This window comes from Notolepis coatsorum (assembly GCF_963971535.1).
Source record: "Notolepis coatsorum genome assembly, chromosome: 3".
NCBI classification, from domain to species: Eukaryota; Metazoa; Chordata; class Actinopteri; order Aulopiformes; family Paralepididae; genus Notolepis; species Notolepis coatsorum.
In genome coordinates, this window is record NC_140167.1 from 39,449,094 (window position 1) to 39,471,193 (window position 22,100).

At 44.8% G+C, this 22,100-nt stretch overlaps 1 protein-coding gene across 1 annotated transcript in view; it reads left to right on the top strand.

Moving 5' to 3' along the window:
* The window catches only part of tdrd9 (tudor domain containing 9), a gene marked incomplete at both ends in the record, with an annotated part of 174,432 nt that overhangs the window by 134,356 nt on the left and 17,976 nt on the right, over nt 1-22,100 (top strand). The window contains one exon of the mRNA XM_084311176.1: nt 20,892-21,149. Within this exon, the coding sequence (XP_084167302.1) occupies nt 20,892-21,149 (258 nt within the window). The remainder of the gene's footprint in view (nt 1-20,891; nt 21,150-22,100) is intronic.

Here is a 22,100-nt window from a genome sequence, read left to right on the forward strand (position 1 = left end):
GTGTGACTGTGTGTGTGTGTGTGTGTGACTGTTTGTCTGTGTGTGACTGTGTGTGTGTGACTGTGTGTGTGTGACTGTGTGTGTGTGTGTGTGTCTGTGTGTGTGTATGTCTGTGTGTGTCTGTGTGTCTTTGCACAGACGTGTGTGTATTGTATGTGTGTATGTATGTAATCAGCAGGTTTAACTCCACCCGCCTGCCTCACAACCCGCTGTCTACCGGGACACAGGAATGTGTGTGTGTGTGTGTCTGTGTGTGTGTGTCTGTGTGTGGTGAGTGTGTGTGTATGTCTGTGTGTGTCTGTGTGTGTGTCTGTGTGTCTTTGCACAGACGTGTGTGTGTATTGTATGTGTGTATTGTATGTGTGTACACAGGAATGTGTGTGTGTGTCTGTGTGTGTGCTGTGTGTGTCTGTGTGTGTGTGTATGTGTGTATGTCGGTGTGTGTGTGTCACAGGAATGTGTGTGTGTGTGTGTCTGTGTGTGTGTGTCTGTGTGTGGTGAGTGTGTGTGTATGTCTGTGTGTGTCTGTGTGTCTGTGTGTGTGTCTGTGTGTCTTTGCACAGACATGTGTGTGTATTGTATGTGTGTATTGTATGTGTGTACACAGGAATGTGTGTGTGTGTCGGTGTGTGTGACTGTGTGTCTTTGCACAGACGTGTGTGTGTATTGTATGTGTGTATTGTATGTGTGTACACAGGAATGTGTGTGTGTGTCGGTGTGTGTGTCTGTGTGACTGTGTGTGTGTGCTGTGTGTGTGTGTGTGTTTACAACCGGCCGGTCGAGTATATAAAGGAAAGGAGTATTTATATTAGGTAAATATAGCAAGGCCCAACAGTGGAAACAAACTAGAGTCTCGTCAAACGCTGCCCTCCTTCCAACAATGGAAACAAACTAGAGTCTCGTCAAACGCTGCCCTCCTTCCAACAGTGGAAACAAACTAGAGTCTCGTCAAACGCTGCCCTCCTTCTTCAAGGCCCAATTTGTTTTTCAATCTCTGCTCATATTATCACAGCTGGCCTCTCTGTAGCTACCCACCCACGGATGCACTATCTACTATCTTCGTTCTTAAAAAGATCACAGTGAACTCACATCCCTCTCCGGAGCGCTGTCCCTCCTAGATGAGAATGAGTGTGTATGTGTCTCTGAGAGAGTTATGTGTGTACGTGTGTGTCGGTGTATGTGTGTGTATGAGAGGGCCGGAACCTACAAAACAACCATGACCAGCCAACCACAGTTATAACAAGGAAGTGGGGAATGGGGAGAGTGTTTTGTAAAGGGTCAGAGAAAAGTTTGACCAAACGGGTCGAAAACATGCAATTAAAATTGATTAGTGGCGCATTTATAGCCTGTTAAAAGAGGATTCGCCCTAGTGTCAACACCTCACCACTCGTGTTCGTTTTCTAGTCGTCCATCCAAAACCAGTCACACGGCCAGCTCACTTTTTCCTCCCGCAGAATCTCTCACGGATATTATAATAAAAAGCACAACACTCACCTTCTTTGTCGACAACCGCCAGAATGTCTACGGGAGATTCCAGGAACTGGCCGTATGAAAGGCCCGGTGGAGCAATCTACAGGTCAAGGGTCACCAAATGTTGTGGCTGATGGTTGTTAACACAGCAGGAGACGATATTTCCAATTTCAACAGGCAATTTGTTTAATGAAAGAAAGTTTTAACAGCAGAGCTATGGATCGAGCAGACGGACCACAGCTTGAACAAAAACACTCTCTTCAACCCCTGTGCTTGTCCCCTAAATCCCTTCTCAGCCCTGCCCCCACATGACAGATATGATGACGTGACATATTATATCAGATATGACATGACGTACATTAAAATGACACATAGATTTAACATCGAAGAGAGATGCGATTGAGTGAGATGTGTGTGTGTATATGTGTGTGTGTGAAAGAGAGAGTCAAGATTACAATGAGTGTGTATGATTGAGTGAGATGTGTGTGTGTATATGTGTGTGTATGAAAGAGAGTCAAGATTACAATGAGTGTGTGTATGATTGAGTGAGATGTGTGTGTGTATATGTGTGTATGAAAGAGAGTCAAGATTACAATGAGTGTGTGTATGATTGAGTGAGATGTGTGTGTGTATATGTGTGTGTATGAAAGAGAGAACAAGATGTTACAAGATTAAAAGGACAAGATATGATGTACAAGATTAAAAGCACACGATATGATGTACAAGATTAAAAGCACACGACGTGATGTACTGAAATGTCTATCTGTCTATCTCAAAGTTGTTTTAAGAACATCAGCCGGACCGTCTTTCAGTAGTGCTAGTTGACCTATATTAAACTAGTTCACTTCATATACACATTTTCCCCAACAAGAGCAATGTCAATATTTCTTCTCTTCAATAACCAAAGGACACTTGTGTGGGTCGTTAAGACCCCCCGCGTTCCAAATTAAAATATTCAATTTAGCCATGGTCGAGTTTGTCTAAATGCGTGGAGAACATACCAGTGCAGCCAGGCTGAGTACAGGGGCGCTGATCCAGGCGGGCCCAGACGGTCAATCCCAGGAGTTCAGAGGAGGAACAATTACACACATATAAGACAACAGTACATAAAACACATAAAAATACCACCCCAGTTACAACCCCCCCTCCTTCTACTCTAAACCCTAACCCACCCGTCCTATTATAAACCCTCCTATACCCACTCTCCAATCCCCTCCCTATGCCCCATCCACTAAGGATGGTCATCTTCCTTCCATCACTCAGTCCACTAGGCTTGGGCTGTATGACTTTTTTTTATACCGTTATACCTTGATTACCTAATACCCCGGTATACGGTATATGACGGTATGACTTTCATTATCATCAGCGGGGGGGGGGGGGTGGCAACCCGTGTTACCAAGTAAACAAATCACGGAGATGGCCAGTTCGCCCGCAGCATCTAGTGCTAACCTTAAGCTCTCAGAATGGTAGCAGTCCTCCCGCAGCATCTAGTGCTAACGTTAAGCTCTCAGAATGGTAGCAGTCCTCCCGCAGCATCTAGTGCTAACGTTAAGCTCTCAGAATGGTAGCAGTCCTCCCGCAGCATCTAGTGCTAACGTTAAGCTCTCAGAATGGTAGCAGTTCTCCCGCAGCATCTAGTGCTAACCTTAAGCTCTCAGAATGGTAGCAGTCCTCCCGCAGCATCTAGTGCTAACGTTAAGCTCTCAGAATGGTAGCAGTCCTCCCGCAGCATCTAGTGCTAACGTTAAGCTCTCAGAATGGTAGCCGTCCTCCCGCAGCATCTAGTGCTAACGTTAAGCTCTCAGAATGGTAGCAGTTCTCCCGCAGCATCTAGTGCTAACGTTAAGCTCTCAGAATGGTAGCAGTCCTCCCGCAGCATCTAGTGCTAACGTTAAGCTCTCAGAATGGTAGCAGTTCTCCCGCAGCATCTAGTGCTAACGTTAAGCTCTCAGAATGGTAGCAGTTCGCCTGCAGCAATATAGTGCTAATGTTAAGCTCTCAGAATGGTAGCAGTCCTCCCGCAGCATCTAGTGCTAACGTTAAGCTCTCAGAATGGTAGCAGTCCTCCCGCAGCATCTAGTGCTAACGTTAAGCTCTCAGAATGGTAGCAGTTCTCCCGCAGCATCTAGTGCTAACATTAAGCTCTCAGAATGGTAGCAGTTCGCCCGCAGCAATCTAGTGCTAACGTTAAGCTCTCAGAATGGTAGCAGTTCTCCCGCAGCAATCTAGTGCTAACGTTAAGCTCTCAGAATGGTAGCAGTTCGCCCGCAGCAATCTAGTGCCAACGTTAAGCTCTCAGAATGGTAGCTGTAACTGAGGGGTACAATTCCCTGACTGTATTGATAAGTATGGTATCATTAAACCACTACCGCTTTATGTACTTTAATTACTGGCCATACAGTACATGATATATAAATATGATGAACACTTCCCACAATGAATCGGTTCCACACAAAGTGGTAATTAAGTATTTATTGCAGCAAAAGGTACATAATATACTTCTCTATTTTACTTTGGATGCGCTTATAAGGCAAAGGAATGTGCGTAGGCAAATCAATAATGAATGTCCATTCTCTGGTTACGCAGGAGGTAATTATACAACCTGAATCTTAGGGAATTATATCTATGGTACACTAGTAATATATAGCGGGAGATACTGGAAGGGTCCCCCCGGTTGTAAGCCAGCAGGGGTAGAGGATCTGTCGGTAGTAGAGAGTCTGGTCAACGATGACTAAGGAGACTCCAAGTACAGGAGACGGTGCAATAGTCTCTTGATCCACAGACGAATACAGCTGTTCTCCGTAGACTGTAGCTCCACAGTGAAGAAAGCTAGCCGGCCTCAGGCTCTCTGAGGCGCAGACTCGACGTGGCTCCTCACAGGGTAAATCCCACACGTGTAGGCGTCGGCGATTCTCCGCTCCATAAATCACAGGACCAAAACAAATATAATCCAGCCGCAAAGGCTATGTAGTCGTCGGGTAGATTAATCCAGTGTACATGTCCACACGGTTCTCGTCTAGGTCTCCTCGGGTGAAAGCGCCATGAAAGCAGCCCAGCCTGGATAAGCACTCTAGCTGGTACGAGGAAGCGTTGGTGATGCTGGTCACTGTAGAACTTTAGCCGCACGATACACTATACACAAATAGACTATTACTGACTTAATAGAAATATGTCGCACTCGACGGTATAGCGCCAAACTCTGACAATTCAGTTATTAATTCGCACGCGGTCTCAATGCTCTATTTGGGGCCAAACAGGCCATACTTCACCGCACGGAGTATCGTGGGTGAGGCTTCAACTTATTGGGTAACTCTACTTCTGTATTCACCTGCGCCATATTTATATGCACGGCGAACAATCTAGTGCCAACCTCATTTCTGTCTCGTATCCCTGGGCAAGGCCGGGCATGTACAGACATGTCTTGACGGTGGCCTTGAACCTGACTCTGGAGGCATGGCCCTGGCGCCTGTGGACCGCTGTCTAATAGGAGAATGAAATATTATGGTCTGTACTAGGCTAAAGGGATATTCCGTGTATATGTACAAGGAATATACAAGGGATATCAAACGATATACAAATACTATGCAATATATATCAATCAATAAATATATATATTCGGTTTAATCTGATCCTTTGTAACAGTAGCAGTTCTCCCGCAGCCATCTAGTGCTAACGTTAAGCTCTCAGAATGGTAGCTGTAACTGAGGGGTACAATTCCCTGACTGTATTAAAGAGTATGATATATTAAACCACTACTAGTTATGTACTTTAATTACTGGCCATACAGTACATGAATATATATGGTGAACACCCACACAAGAATACGGCATTGACACATAAAGTACTATTTGGTGGGTATTTATTATTATTAAGCAACGTTAGGTTACAGATTGAGAATTAGGCTCGCGCTTGTATGGCGAAGAACACACGTAAAGTAAGTCAAGAGCATAAGTCAATGAGAATAGTATGAATACTAGGATGGGTCTAAACTGACGCCACCTGTGGTATAGCAATTACATAGGGCACACTAGTACCAGCTGGAGACACTGGGGGGTTCCCTCCGGGTGTAAGGCCGGCAGGGGTAGAGGAATGTTCGGGTACAAAGTCTGGGTCAACGAGGAATAACGAGGCTCCAGATACAGGAGCCAGTGCATGTACTCCCTTGATCAGCAGACAAAGCAGCAGCTATAATCCAGTATGCTCGACAGCATGGATGAAAGCTAGCCAGCCTCTTCCTAGAGGCGGGCTCGAGTGATGATCCTCACGGGGGTAGATCCCAAACGACAGTGGGATCGACGGTTCTCTGCTCCAGCAGTCACGGTCCCAAAGCAATATAATCCAACCAGAAATGGTTCTGCAGTCGCCGGTGTAGGTTCTCCGGTGTACATATCCAACGGTTCTCGTCTAGGACTCCTCGGGTGGGGGCACGAGTTTAGGCCGCCCAGCCTGGATAAGTGCACTAGCTATACACGACGAACCGGTGGTAATGCTGGTCACTGAAGAACTGTAGCCGCACGATACACTATAAATGATAGACTATTACTTCACATTAGAATAAGTCGAACTCAACGTTACTGCGTTAAACTCTGACACTTTAGCAATCTATTCGCACGCGGTTCTCAAGGCTCTATTTAGAGGCAAAGTGGCTCACTTCACTGCACGTTGTCTCGTGGTGAAGGCATTACTAGTAATGAACGAAGTGCTGCTGTTTCCACCTGCGCCGTATTTATACGTAAGGTGAATTATCTAGTGCCAACCTCAGTTCTGTCTCGTATTACTGCGCAGACTCTGGACATGTTGAGACATGCCCGGAGTTGCCTTTGAACTTGCCGTTGGGGGCTTGGTCGTTGGCGCCTAGGGGTCGCTGTCCAATAGGAGAGCGAATATTACTCTGGTTTGTACCCAGGTAAAGGGATATTCCGTGTATATATACAAATAATATACAAGGGATATCAAACGATATACAAATATTATACATGGGATATCAAGCAATAAATATATATATTCGGTTTAATCTGACCCTCACACACCGCTTTACGGTATTTACAACACACACTCTCGTTACCACACCGCTTTACGGTATTTTCACAGCACTGTCGCAACATTAACGTAAAGCGTGAACACCGTTGTGATCATACACAACTAGGGATGCCCCGATCGATCGGCCACCGATCGTCAAAACCGATCTCACTCGCTCGTCTCGCTGAGTTCTGTCTCAGACACCGGGAGCTGTGCGGCGTCTGCTCCTCCCTCCAGCCCCTCCCGTGCGCATGTAAACACGGGTCTAGTAGTCTAGTCTAGTGGGACGGGAGGACGGCGTCTCCCTTAGCTAACCTTAGCTACCGTTACAAAATGACCCAGTCAACCATTCACTTCCAGTCCAATACATGATGAGGCATTGTCTAACCGAACGGTATCTAGCCGGCCAGCTACCGATAGCTCCTGACATTAACAAACGCTCCAGCAAGTCTAGTAGAGACGTGTATGATACCTCAGCTAGCTCATGTTAGCTGACGCCAGCTTACTGTTCAAAACGAAATGTCCCACTGAACTAGGGCTGGGCGATATGACGATATTATATAAATATCGGGTACAGTTCATTAACGATACACTTTTTTAACGTATCGTGGATATCGTGATGTTTTGCCCAAGAGGATTGTGTTGCGTCAATCTGGTCCACCCCGTTCAAACTTTTGAACAACGCCGCTCCCACACACACACTACTAGTACTGCATCAAAGTTAGTACTTATGATTAACAAAGGCATTCGTTTTGTGGCATTAACGTTATATAGTTACACGTTATATAGTTACACATCAGCGTATTTACCCAAACATAGCAACGTCCGATGACGACATAGATAGCGAGCGTTACTGTTCATATCTCAGTCCGTGCCGAGTTGTGCGTGCCCATTCTGCGGTCTGTTAATAAAGTTTTCAATCAGACAGATGTATGGAAAGGCTTTTATTATAACATTTGTTGCAGTAAAATCATTATGCCTCGTTGTCATGCTGCGGTGCGCTAGTAATCACTGGTCCGCCGCGGTGAGCTGTTGTTGTTGTCGTTGAGCTGAGCTGCTCTCGTTAAAATCAATGGAGGGCATTCAGGAATGTAAAAAAATAATAGCGCTTGCCGATTGGTGCTAAGAACAGCAGGGCGGGTACAAGCGGTGTGACGTAATTGGCAGACTCGACTGTCAATCAAAATGATTCTGTTGCCGGCTGAATGATTGATGAATGAAAACGTTATTAACGATTGCAGAATGGGTACAATACAGTACAGCTCAATACAACAACAGTGGACTGACTGGAGGATGAAGACCAGAAAAAGACTTTGGCTTTTTTACATAAGGGTCCTCCATTTTCAATTCATCAAAACATTTAGAGACATACAAATATACAGTAGTTTCATAAAAATGCTAAAATCCTATTGATTGATTGATTGATTGATTGATTTAAAACTTTATTAACATATTGCAGAATGGGTACAGTACAGCTCAATACATACAATTGTTAGGGGGATGCAGACCAGAGAAAGACTTTCGTCTTGTTTACATCAGGGTCCCCCATTTTCAATTCATCATATTTCATATCTAAATCATATAATATCTCATTGCTAAATATATGCAATATATAATCTAATAATCCAATAATCTAAATCTAATATATAATGTAAAAATGCTAAATGCATGGGTATTTTATTTTGTCTTTAAAGGGGCTATGCATTATAAATGTCATTTTTCAGTCTCTAGCATTGTATTATAGTAATAGGAGTTCGTATCAATGTGTTTTAGGGTCTAAATACCATATTGGCGGATTGCTCCGATTCAGCCCAGCCCCTCTCGTCCTCTAGTAAATCGGGTAATTTTGATTTGAAGGCCTGAGTCACGTCATTCGGCGCTGTGGGTAGCGCACAGTGATGCGATTGGCTCTGTGGTTGGAGCTAATGCCCGCCCCCATTCAACCTCGAATAGAGTGGTACACTACCTAGAAACAGGAGTGCAGTCACTTGCATATCTTCCACGATGAGCAAACCCCACAGAACATGTTCTGTTCCTGGCTGTAAAGCTACTAATACGTCTTTGCACGCTTTTCCCGTGGATGCCGAACTTCGCCAGCAATGGACCAAGTTCGTTTTTGGGGACCCTCCTAGTTCTGTCGCAACGTCTCATACTCGGGTTTGTACTGCACATTTTTCCACCGAAGACGTTGTCAATCAAGGTCTTTTTGATGCTGGCGTGGCATCCTGGATGGTGCTAAACAAAGGAGTTGTACCTACTATTCGGGACCCGACACAAGTAGTAAGTAGATATGTCGTAATTAGCCAGCTAACTAACTAACTGTTGCTAGCTACGTTCACTGTGTGTGTGTGGGGGGGAACCTTGGGGGGTGGGGTGAGGTATGTTATCATCAATACAATCTAACGTTACTGTGTGTGTTCGACGGTGGGGTATATAATTAATTTGTTGATGCTGGGGTGGCATCCTGGATGGTGCTAAACAAAAGAGTTGTACCTACTATTTGGGACGCGAACGAAGTACACTGTATATAACTGCTGCTCTTTATAAAGTAACGTTATAGCAAACTATTGAAGCAAGCTAGTCATAATTAAAAACTGCTCAATAAAAAAACACAACTAGTCAGAGGTAAACAAGGTAACGTTACTTATAGCAAGCTATCGAAGCAAAAGCTGGCTGATCGATCAAGTAAGTAACGTTATTTCGGCAAGCCATTATACTAACGGTGTAATCAACTTACCAATCAAAAACTATTTACAAGCCTCGCTGTTGTTTGGGGGGTGGGTGAGTACAATCTAACGTTAGTGTGTGTGTTCGACGGGACGCGACAGAAGTACACTGTATATAACTGCTGCTCTTTATAAAGTAACATTTTGGCAAACTATTGAAGCAAGCTACTCATAATTAAAAACTGCTCAATAAAAAAACACAACTAGTCAGAGGTAAACAAGGTAACGTTACTTATAGCAAGCTATCGAAGCAAAAGCTGGCTGATCGATCAAGTAAGTAACGTTATTTCGGCAAGCCATTATACTAACGGTGTAATCAACTTACCAATCGGAAACTATTTGCAAGCCTCGCTGTTGCAAATCGACTTCTTCTTCTTCTGAATCATACTGTGGGTCGCTCTCTGGATCCCAAACATAATGTACAGCCATGATTGTTGATTGTTATTAATGCTGTTAGTAAAATCGGTATATGTTTTGCGTGTCGAAATAAAAACACCTGAGACCTGAGAGGGAAGGACGGGGAGATGGGCGGAGCTATTTGGTGGGTGGCTGTCACTAAAAGCATTCTGCTAGTATGGGTGGAGCCAAGCCAATAACAGCTTGAAATCTTGGAGCTGAAAAATGCTGGTTTTGAGTACTTGATTATAAATATAAAACAATGATTATTTTTGGAATAAACCTTACAGATGTGTTACATAGACTCAGGAATTGTGTAAAGTTGCCCAAATAGTGCTAGGAATAGCAATGCATAGCCCCTTTAATTTTAGCTTGCAAACTCAAATACTGTTTTGGTAAGCCTCATAATGAATTGTTTGGGGAAAAAAAGAAAAACATCGTGATGCGTATCGTGTATCGCCGAAAGGTCAGATATCGTGATATCATATTTAGGCCATATCGCCCAGCCCTACACTGAACTAAATAGTTCACAGAGGCGCTGTATCAACGTTATATAGCCGGCCAGCAGTAGCCACAGATGGCTCCTGATATCAATGTTTTATAACACTCATTCGATGCGTATTCGAGCTGAGGGCATGTTGTTGAATATGATCAATAGGGTCTAGCTGCAGCTCCGGAGAATCCTGGCCGTAGCTGCAGGCTACTCGAGTATAGGGATGGGAATTGATAGGATTTTATCGATACGATTCCATTATCGATTCTGCTTATCGATTCGATTCTTTATCGATTCTCTTATCGATACCTGATCAATTTATAATTTAAATAAATAAATTGGAAATGCAACAGAACTAAGCTGGTTAGAATAACAACATGCAACTTGACATTTCTGATTGTCATTTATTGTTGAGCCCCCATGTCGGGGGCGACAGTGGCTCGGGAGGTAGAGCAGTCGTCTGGCAATCCGGAGGTTCCCGGTTCGATTCCCGGGCAGCGTGTCGATGTGTCCTTGAGCAAGACACTTAACCCCTAACTGCTCCCGATGAGCAGGTTGGCACCTTGCATGGTTGCCTGCGCCGTCGTTGTGTGAATGTGTGAGTGATTGGGTAAAATGTAAGGAACAAATTGTAAAGCGCTTTGGATAAAAGCGCTATATAAAAAAGCAGCCATTTACCATGTCAGAAAAATACAAAAACTGTAAAAAATAAAACATTAACTATAGCCTACACTTAAATAAAATTATGTATTTGAGATTCTCTTAAAATGTATTTATTTTTTTTATTCTTAAACTAATTTAATCTATTGAATAACAGTCGTTATTCCTCTGACTTCTGTCTCACACACACACACACACACACACACACACACACACAGAGCTCCCTCCCCGGGCCCCTGTCCTGTAAGGTATTGGCTTGTGTTGCTACACGGACACATTTGTATGTTGCACCATGGTACTTCCTGTCTGACGGACTCAGAGTAGAGACTTAGTAAACAAACAATCCGGCTCTTATTATATGTGAACTAAAGAGTACAAGGTTTACACAACAGTCCCCACCCGCTGTTTTATTGTATTTGTACCTGTACTATCCGCTGTCAGCTGTTTATCTCTCTTTGTGAGCTTGATTAAATAGCGTTAGCTCACGTTAGCTAGCGATAGCTCCGCGGCAAATTTTAGCTCACCCTAAACTAAATCAATGACCTAGGTTCTAAAGCATTCAAGTAGTTTTCACTGCACATAGAAGTAGCCAAACAGCGGGAGCATTTCGGGAGCATATTACCAAAACCCAGGCAATTTAGAGCCCTTAATGAATCAAATAGAGTGCCATGGCTACATGCTAACGCTAACATTATTACGCAACTAGGAAAAACCTGGCAGCGATAAGGGAATCGAAAGTCACGGGAGCCACACGGTTCCAGGCATCGGCCAATTAGGAACCGGTTCCCAACCGGAACCGGTTTTCGATTCCCATCCCTACTCGAGTATAGGGCCTAGCTGCAGCTCCGGAGAATCCTGGCCGTAGCTGGAGGCTACTAGAGTACACACAGACAGTGGAGCTTGTTGCGTGGTGGCGATGTCTCGCAGATAATACAAGTACAAGTCTAATTATATAATATATATATTTTATAAAAAAATATATATATACCGTCGGGATTTCTAAATACCCTGGTATACGTAATACCGTCATACCGCCCAAGCCTACCGTCCACGCTAGGCTAACTTAGCCTTAAGGTACGCTTCGGCATCGCCAACAGACATGAAGCGTAATCTGTCCCCGCTCTCCTCCGTAATCATCAGTTTGGCCGGGTAGTGAAGACTAGGCCTCAGCCCCCGTTTGTAAAGTAGTGCCATCACATCGCGGTACGGTGCTCGCTGTTCCAACACAGCCGGGGTATAATCCTCGTAGAAAGCAATTTGTTGACCGTCGTACTGCATCTCCGCTCTTCTCTTTCTGGCCTCCCGGATCACCCGTTCTTTGGTTTGATAATTATGGAACCTGATGATAACAGGCCTAGGCTTTTCACCCTGCTTCGGCTTAGCTGCCAGCAACCTGTGCGCGCGGTCCAATTCTGGAGGGGTAGGGAGGGTTTCTGCCCCAAAAACCTGGGATAACAGGGTGGCGAAGAAGGATGTTGGTCTCGGGCCCTCAATCTGTTCTGGTAGTCCAATGATTCGAAGGTTATTACGCCGACCACGAGCCTCGAGGTCCTCCGCTTTAGCCTTTAGCATAGCATGGCTAGCCCTCAGATCGGCACATGTAGCCTCCAGCGACGCAATTTTTTTGCTTACAGATTCCGCATTCTCCTCCAGGGACTTGACCCGTTGTCGGCCACGTCCGATTTCATTTGGTCGAGTTTATTTTCCAGAGTGGTAATGGCTTTTCTGAACTCTGTGGTCATAGCCTCTTTGTGGTTTTCAAACAGGGTGGCTAGCCAGGCCTTGCTAAAAGCGTCATCCGCTTCCTCTTCTTTCTGAACATCGCCCCGTTTTGGTTTTGGAGTCATGGATGTCATCTTTGCGAAGATAAATATTTAGTTAGCTGTATCGATACTTGCATATAAACAAGAATTATGAGGGTTTGGAGTCTTAAAACGTAGAATTTAAAAAAAACATGAGGGAGAGAGGGAAAACGCGACCTATTCCCTGCTCACCATACCGGAAGTCCATCTAATGGCACTTTTAACCTATTGCTAAACTAATGTATTATGATAATATACATTCTACATGCTGTTGTGACATGTTAGTGATGTTAACACTTTGGATGCCACGGGTCCCGTGGTTTAAAAGCAAGCGTATGCCACCACCCACTTCAATGATAGAGCACTCGCATTTGTGAGCGCATTTAGTATATCTTAAATTATGGCTGTGTCTAATCTGGCCGTCGCTTATCAATGACTTGTTTGCAGTCAACATTGTCGAAACGGATTGTTTTTTAATCGGTTAATTTCCGTTTTATACCATTTTGAAAAACGCTAGTTTCTTGAAACTTCCAGAAGATTTCAGAAGATTATGTGATAAACGCCCTTTACTGTATACACAAAACACATTGTCATTTTTCGGCCTATTTATGAATCATTTTCAAATAAACGCTAGATTATCAATAGTATGTGTACTTATGCACACTATAGAAGCGGGCTGAAAAATCTAATCTCTTATTTCCTGATCGCACGCACACACACACACATAGGGCCCACGTTGATATCTCTGTGAAAAAAGGTCTGATTATCCTAAGACTGGTAAAATAGATTCCTTACCTCAGATCAGATGTTCTCCAAAAAGATTATTCCAATTCCTGATCGCCATTCCAAATATCGATCGCGTTTATTGATTCACCGCTGGGTGGTCGAAACACCGATTCCACGCTGTTCTGATGGTCCAGAATCAATCCGATCGTCTCGGGTGACTTGTCTGAGAAGTAAAATGAGGAAGCCGGATTTTTTTGTTTTTCATGCTTTTCATTCAGTCTAATCCAATGGGGTGCAGTACCACAGGGAGAGACGATAGGGGCGGTATTTTCCCAATGGAGCTCAGAGAGAGAGTTCCAGTGGTAACTGGAGGCTAGATTGATGAAATATGAATGAAAATCATTAATAAAATAGAAAACATTTAAAACGATTAAAAGCGAGATTTCTGGCTCCGTGGCACTCAACGGTCGGCATGAAATAATGAGAATTCTCGTCCGTGGCATTCAAAGTGTTGATACTTGAAAACGTTTGATATTAAAATCGCAAAATGTATGCAACACTGAAAAATATTGATTTATGACCAGATGTCATTTTGGGGGTCGGTACCGACCCCGTCACGGTGGAACAGGTTAACTGTTTAGCTAATGCTTCTAACTGAAAACATTAGATGCCACTCATGCTTTATCCCTACATCACATTCTCCAAACCGTCCATAAATCCCTATGGTATTTTGCAACCATGTAGCTACATGAAAAAACTGTTGAGTAGTGCCTAACACGAGCTGGCCCAGCCAGCTTGCTCTTTGCATTAGCCCCGGCTGTGGCTAGAGACCAGGCCGCGTGTATGTTTTCTACAACGCAGTTCGGCGATTTGCGAATCTGATTGGCCACTGACGTTTCTGGTCATGTGACATGTGCGCCCAATAGCGTGACGAGCTGTGTCTTTGCCCATTTCCGCGTCGAACAGCCTGCAAAGCACCTGGCGTTCTATCGCCATGCTCTAAGACAAACTCTAACCTTAACCAACTTCGAAAGAGTGCCTAAGCTTAACCGTCGAAAGAAGGGCAGGCGTTCTATCGCCATGCTCTAAGACAAACTCTAACCTTAACCAACTTCGAAAGAGCGCCTAAGCTTAACCAGTGTAGACACTTGCGGTCCCACGATTGGGCGCACATGTCACATGACCAGAAATGACCTGGCCAATCAGATTCGCAAATCGCCGAACTCCGTTGTAGAAAGCATACAAGCGACCAGGCCACTGCATACAGCCTTCATCCAGGAAACACCGGCGCCTCACATCCTCCACCCCACCACAATGCCATTTTCAATCATTCCTAAATACTTCACATTTCGACAATAATGTCAGATACCATAGATAGGAGGAGATACCATACTCTCTTGTTTGGGTTAACTATATTAGTTGATAAACCAGTGGTCGGCGTTGCCTCCGGCTTGGGCCGGCCGTCATACTAACTCAATTGGCAGAGTTAGCGGGTGGAAGTCGATGGGTGGTAATCTGGACGTTGTGGACATCGACTCCTACAGGTCGGTTGGGGGACGCCTGCACAGCAGAGACAGGAAATGGCGGGGGTAGTGTGAGCCTCCCACACGTTACACCTCGCCAATGAGAGTCCGCGCTGGCACGTGAAAAGATGTGACAGGCTGCCTCCTCGTGTATCGGAGGGGACACATGATGCAAGGCTTCTATCCTCCCTACAACCGGCCAGTGGGAGGCATATGCAAGCAACGTTCAAGACAGAGGAGGGGAGAATTGGCACAGCGAAAATTGGGATGGGAGAAAAAGAGAAAGTGGATAAAAAAAATTTTGCAAATCTAACTTTCACCAAACATCACCTTTTGTAAAATAAAAGGTGACTACATTTTTTATTTTATTTTTTATCGATTTAAATTTGTCAAAATCGTCCTAAATCATTCATTCAAATTAATCGCCCAGCCGTAGGGGACAGCGTACATTAATAAAACATTTTACAAATGTAAATGCACCCAATTTTTGCCAAAATGCTAATTTCCATTGGCAGTTCCCCTGCCAGAAGGTACAGGCAAAAATCCTGTGTGAAAAAGGGTTAGCAATAAAAACAATAAAATCAAAATAAATAACATTAGAATAAAAACACAACAAAAGCACATAGACATACGATGCAGGGATGCGTTGCTCATGGGACAGGGTTGCACGATGTGCAACCATGCTTTGTGAGCAGAAGCACGTGCACGCACAAGCACGGATGTGCACGCAGGAATGCGCTGCACTCGACTGATGCGCCAACTCGCTAAGTACCCACCTGGCTACTTTGCATATCAATAGCGCCGGTTGTCAGGTGAGTTCAAATACGTTCTCAGATACATTCACACACAACTTGTGAATGGAATGTGTCACATTCCATTCATAGAGGCAATTAGGCACTGTCTTTAGTCTGTGCTTATGCATTTACATTTACATTTACATTTAGTCATTTAGCTGACGCTTTTATCCAAAGCGACTTACAAGTTCTGTGCGACAAGACAGCAAGAAGGGTATAACTCTATCAGCTGAGTAACAATGTTCATCAAAGTGTTGCGTGTTACAGTGTAGGTTAGTTTATTAGGACAAGTGCATGACATTAAGGTTAGTCGGGGTTAGATTTTTTTTTTTTTTTTTTTTTTTTTTTTTTTTTTATATATCATTTCAGATAATGGTTGAAGAAGTGAGTCTTTAGTCGACGGCGAAAGATTGGACGGGATTTGGCTGTCCTAACTGGGATGGGTAGTTCATTCCACCATTGTGGGGCAAGGACTGAGAATAGGCGGCTTCTCTTTGATGACCTTCCGGGAGCTTGGATAGGAGTAGATCTGAGGCGGCCAGAAGACGCAGAGCGTAGGGGTCTTGAGGGTGTGTAGTTAGAGACCATTGACCGGAGGTAGGCGGGAGCGGTTCCCTTTGCCGCACGGTATGCTAGGTCGAGGGCCTTGAAGCGGATACGTGCAGCAATGGGGAGCCAGTGCAGGTCCCTAAGAAGTGGGGTGACATGGGCTGACTTCGGTAGGTTTGAGATCAGGCGGGCCGCTGCATTTTGAATGAGTTGAAGAGGCTTGGTGGCAGTGGCCGGGAGGCCAGCTAGCAGTGCGTTGCAGTAGTCGAGGCGGGAGATGACTGTTGATTGGACGAGGAGTTGGGTGGCTTCTTTTGTCAGGAAGGGGCGTATCCTTCTGACGTTGCTCAGGAGGAATCTGCAGGTTCTGGTTGTCGCTGCGATGTGAGCAGAGAAGTTCAACTGGTCGTCGAGGACAACACCAAGGTTCTTGGCGGTCGGCGACGCGGTCACAGCTGCATTCTCGACTGTGATGGAGAGGTCGGTCAGGGGGGAGGATTTGGCCGGCAGGTGGAGCAATTCTGTTTTGCTTAGGTTCAGTTTGAGGTGGTTGGTCGTCATCCAGGCGGAGATGTCGGACAGACAGGCCAAGATCCGCTCAGAGACGTGGATATCTGAGGGAGGGAAGGAGAGGAAGAGTTGAGTATCATCGGCATAACAATGATATGAGAAGCCATGAGATGTGATAATGTTACCCAGTGATTTAGTGTAGAGGGAGAAGAGAAGGGGTCCTAGGACCGAGCCCTGGGGGACACCCGTCCGGAGGGGGCGGGTGGCCGACAGAGTCCCTCTCCATGACACTTGGTAGGAGCGGTCATTGAGGTATGATGTCAGCCATGTCAGCGCAGATCCAGCCACTCCCATTCCTGCGAGGGCCGCGAGGAGGATCTGATGGTTGACTGTGTCGAAGGCTGCAGATAGATCTAGGAGAATCAGGACAGAGGAGAGGCCTTTCGCTTTTGCTAAGTGAAGTGCCTCTGTGACCGCAATGAGGGCCGTTTCTGTGGAGTGGCCAGTCCGGAAGCCAGACTGATTGGGGTCTAGGAGGTCATTCTGTAAGAGATAAGCAGTAAGTTGGTTGGATACAGCACGTTCAAGTGTTTTAGAAAGGAAGGAGAGAAGAGAGACAGGGCGATAGTTGGCTATGACGGTGGGGTTCAGGGTTGGTTTTTTTATGAGGGGCGTGACTCTGGCTTGTTTTAGGGAGGTGGGGACCACCCCCGAGTTGAGTGAGGAGTTGATGGTTGCAGTTAGGAATGGGAGGATGTCCGGTGCTATGGTCTGGAGGAGTGGGGAGGGTAGCTGGTCCAGCTGGCATGTAGTCGGACGGTTCGACGTTACCAGTGTCAGGGTCTCGGCTTCTGTAATGGGAGAGAAAGATGACAGAGTGAAGGATGAGGTTCTCGATTCAGCGTTTGGAATGGGTGGGGGTTGGGAGAAGGAGCTGCGGATGTTCTCCACTTTTTCCTCAAAGAAGATCGCAAAGTCTTCGGCAGAAAAAGATGAGGGAGGAGGAGGTGGGGGGGGAGTGAGGAGGGAGGACATGGTAGCATGCAGTTTGCGAAGATTCTTGGCAGAGGCCTCGATCCTATGGTGAAAGAAAGAAGCTTTGGCATTAGTAATGGTTTTGGAGAATGTTAACAAGAGGTTGTGATATGTGTCGATGTCAGCAGTGAGGCGTGACTTGCCCGGGAAGGCGAGGGAGGGAGGGAATTATTTTCACCGGACATTAAGACCGGAGAGATTAAATATGTCGGACTTCAACAGATTTTGCCGGTCAAATACCGGTAATTACCGGCTAACTGAAACGCTGGTGTTGATATGAGCAACGCAACACATGCGAGGGAACATGCCCGGGAGCACGCGTGCACGCGGCGTTATTAGCGTGCATGCAACCAGTGTTGATCAGGGTTTCCGTTAGAAAAAATTGTTGCCGGCCTCAGTGTCCGGTAGATTTCAATCTACCGGTCAAATGAGAGAAATTCCGGTCAGAGTTTATTGAGCTTAAAAACAATTGATAGGCAAAAGAATGACAACAAAACAAAAAAATTACATCATCAAGGCATGTAGATTTATAATATTTTTACTTAAAACTAGGCTACTTTTGCGTATAGTCATTATATTCCAAATAAAATAAGTCCCGAGACTCCGTGCTGCTGCCGACTTTAAATCAAATAGGTGTCTGTGGGCAGTCGCCCGACATTAATAAACAGCAGTCTGTTATAATCACATTTTTATGAGCTAACGAATTCCGTTATATTGGACATTTGTATTAATTATATCAAGCGAAGAACTGAGAAATTTGGCAGAGAGAGACGGCAACATTATCGTGGGTTTGCGTGACGACTCTCTCTCTCCACCTCCCAATGACTTATTTGCGAGAGTATGTCGATGCAGAGCAGCAGATTCAGCTGTTTTCTGGCTCTTTTTTGGCTCTATCTGGGGACCGCTCGGCAGCGCCCCCCACCCAACAGCTGAATTGCCAATGGCTGAATTGGAGTACTGCACTGTGCCGCTGCTGCTCCGGCTCTGCAGCTGCACATGCACTCGCAAACCCAGCACTAAGCTCTCGCTGACAACGTCGTTGTCATTATTAGAAGCAACGATGAAACAAATGTAATGATTGTTTCGTTCATCGCATAGGCTATTTAATTTTAGCCTATTTTAATACAATTCAAATAATCAAATTGTGCTTAGAGGGAATTATTTTCACCGGACATTAAGACCGGAGAGATTAAATATGTCGGACTTCAACAGATTTTGCCGGTCAAATACCGGTAATTACCGGCTAACTGAAACGCTGGTGTTGATATGAGCAACGCAACACTGACGATAGGGATACAGGTCACAATACAGTCATGGACACAAGGACAGAGCACATCATGACATATTAATACTTTAATCGCCATGGGTTAAATTCATAATTTACCATCCCTCGCCAGCTCTATTTGTCTATGGAGAAGTTCCCCTTCTTTGCAGGGCTATAACTTTTTAAATTCTATTGCTAAATTGCCATTATTATGGCCCATTCAATGTCCTATATGTATTGTTCAGGGTGTAGCAACGTTAAACTTTTTCATTCACATATTCATACTAAAATATGGTCTAAAGTATAAGTATGTTTTTATCGTTTTCTGCAGCTTTCTTCAGAACGTGATTTATAGCCCCAAATGCATTATATTGATGATCAAATACAGTTTGGTAGGAATCTGTGCGAGATAAAAAATTTCAACTGCACGTACTTCTAGAAGTTTCTACGCATCATCTGATGATGACCGGATGGGCGGGGGATCGTTTATAATTCCGTGGGAAGCGTTAGATGATTCATCCAGAGTGGGTCATATGTTCATCAGATCAGTTAGTATAGAAGACGTTAGAAAATAACGTTGAATCTTACCGTGGCTTCCTCGCGCCGCTGGCAGATGAGCGTGGAACAGATTTTTTTCTATTATGGGATATAGAAATGCCAGATCCATTTCCAGGTTGTATAATAGTATATACGTCCAAATAACGTTGTTTATTGAGTTAGGGCGAGCGATCTATTATCCAGTGTTTCAAGATGGAGTCGCGGGAGCTATAGCGAGTGGTCGGACCACATATGGAGTGAGCACTTCCGGTTCAAAGGGTGATTTCTGGTTGGCGATCTGCCGATCGGCCACCAGATGGCGCTCTTGAACCGCTAGAGAGTTGAGAGGAGATCAGCAGTGTGTCTCAGGGCTCCGGAAAGGAAATATGATTTCGATGACAGATTTTTGAAATATTGACATCAAAGACGAGTTACGGCGTCTTCGGCAGAATGAGCATGGCTAGGAATGACGTGAAAACTTGTTCCCGGCGATCATAGTGTTAAAAGACCCAGACATAGACAAATGCACCATATCCACACACTAGGGCTGCACGATTTTGGGAAATAATCTAATTGCGATTATTCTGACAGATATTGCGATTGCGATTTTTGCGATGCGATTTTAACCTATTTTTTAAAAAAAATTACAAGAATGTTGCTGCTTTCTGTAGTCTGGTCCGAACTGCAAAATTACTGTATTACCCTGTATTATACACTTTTACTATCATGTAGACTATTCTGCTTTGTGTTTACATGTGATGTATTGTATACATGCACATTTATTATGTTCTTGTGTGATGTATCGCACATTTTATTGCTGTGTGATGTATTGCAAATGTTATTGCTGTCATCTTGGCCAGGTCTACCTTGCAAAGGAGATCTTGTATCTCAATGGGACTTCCTGGTTAAATAAAAAAAAAAAAAAAAAACGTTTTTTTTTTTTTTTTTTTTTTTTAATTGCAGGCTTGGCGATTTGATAATTGCATCATTCCAAATCGCGATTTCGATTAAAAAACGATTAATCGTGCAGCCCTACCACACACACACACACAGACACCTCAGTGTTGACAATTCTGGTTATCAATGAGCCATTCCCTAACCCTGCACTTGAATGAATGATATGATGTGGACACTCTAATTGTTTGAGGTATTGAGTTCCATTGGTGGGATGCTTTATATGAAAAGACGGCCTGGCCAAATACACTTTTTTTTAAAGGGATTGTACAGTCCCCCCTTATCTAAGAAAGGTGACGCTTTTGTTATTAAATAATGAAATGCGTACAAACCCTAGAAGGCTAAACAGGTATACCTAAGTCAACCACAGTGTCATTCCAACCCCCCAAGAGGTGAGGATACGACCTGACTCACCGTTTACCTACCATCCCAGTCGCAGGAGTTCCGCATCGCCGGCATGCGTCCCTCTGCCCAGTCCCTGATCCTGGGGGACCAGTGGGGTAGCCGCGCCCGCAACCGCTTCATCACCCTGGTGAACGGCCGCTCGCTCATCGTGTCGCTGTACTCCTTCCTGCACGGCGTGATGCACGTGGACCTGCTCATCAACATGGAGACGGTCAACGCCAACGTGGCCGACATCATGGTGGAGGAGGGACACGCCGTCAGGACCGAGGAGGGCTACGACTCCAAGGTAAACCAGGGATCCTGTCGGTCACGGAACGACCTGGCAAAGTTGTGGAATCTTGGAATTGTTTTCCAGGCCTTGAAGGATTTACTGAGTGGTCCACAACATTCTGGGAATTGTCATGGAAATCTTTTTCTTCAGATTTAAAAGTTTGAATTGGAAGCACTAGAAATCAAAGGGATAATTCAGAATGTATTTATATTTGCACGTCAAATAATAGTGTTTGGTTGGTGGTTTTACAAACAAAAAGAATATGTTGGAAGTAACCTGAATTTAATCTGTCTTATAGGGCCGCCATATTATTGTTGTTAACTGGAGTAATAACTTCTGCCAGTCTGAGCCATTTATTACCAGTTTGGCCAGGTTGGATAGTAGGGGTGGGACGGTATAAAACCGAACCGTGTACCGTTCGGCACGACCTCCACGGTTCGGGGCGTCTGTGTATTGTACGGCTCACGGTATGCAAAAAAAAAAAAAAAAAAAACTTCATTTGGCACAGAGCCGGGAGAGGTGAGCGCTGGCTGCAGGCAGCAGCAGCAGCACTGCAGCCAGGTGCTAGTCAGTTTGTGTAAAAATGGCAATCTTCATTACGACTTTAAAAACATAGCCATTAACATTACATAGGCCTACACACATCTTGCCATAGCGTTAGCAGTTTGTACAACACAACGCACGTTTTAACTATGGTAGCACTAGCCCCAGCTAATAGTCAACGAAATGTTACCGTAGCACTAGTTACTAGCTAGCAGCCTAGCAGAGGAGGAAATGATAGTCTGAGAGGCGGGGTGTTTAAAGACAATGATAGGCGTTTATTCAACATCCAAGAAGGCTAACATTCAACTGTGTTTTACTAACTCCAACCGGGACTATTGCTGCTTTCGTGCTGCTTGTTGACGTTATGAACTCCTCCTAAACTGATGGTCCCACACGCTAAAATGTCTGTGGGGACCCGCGCCA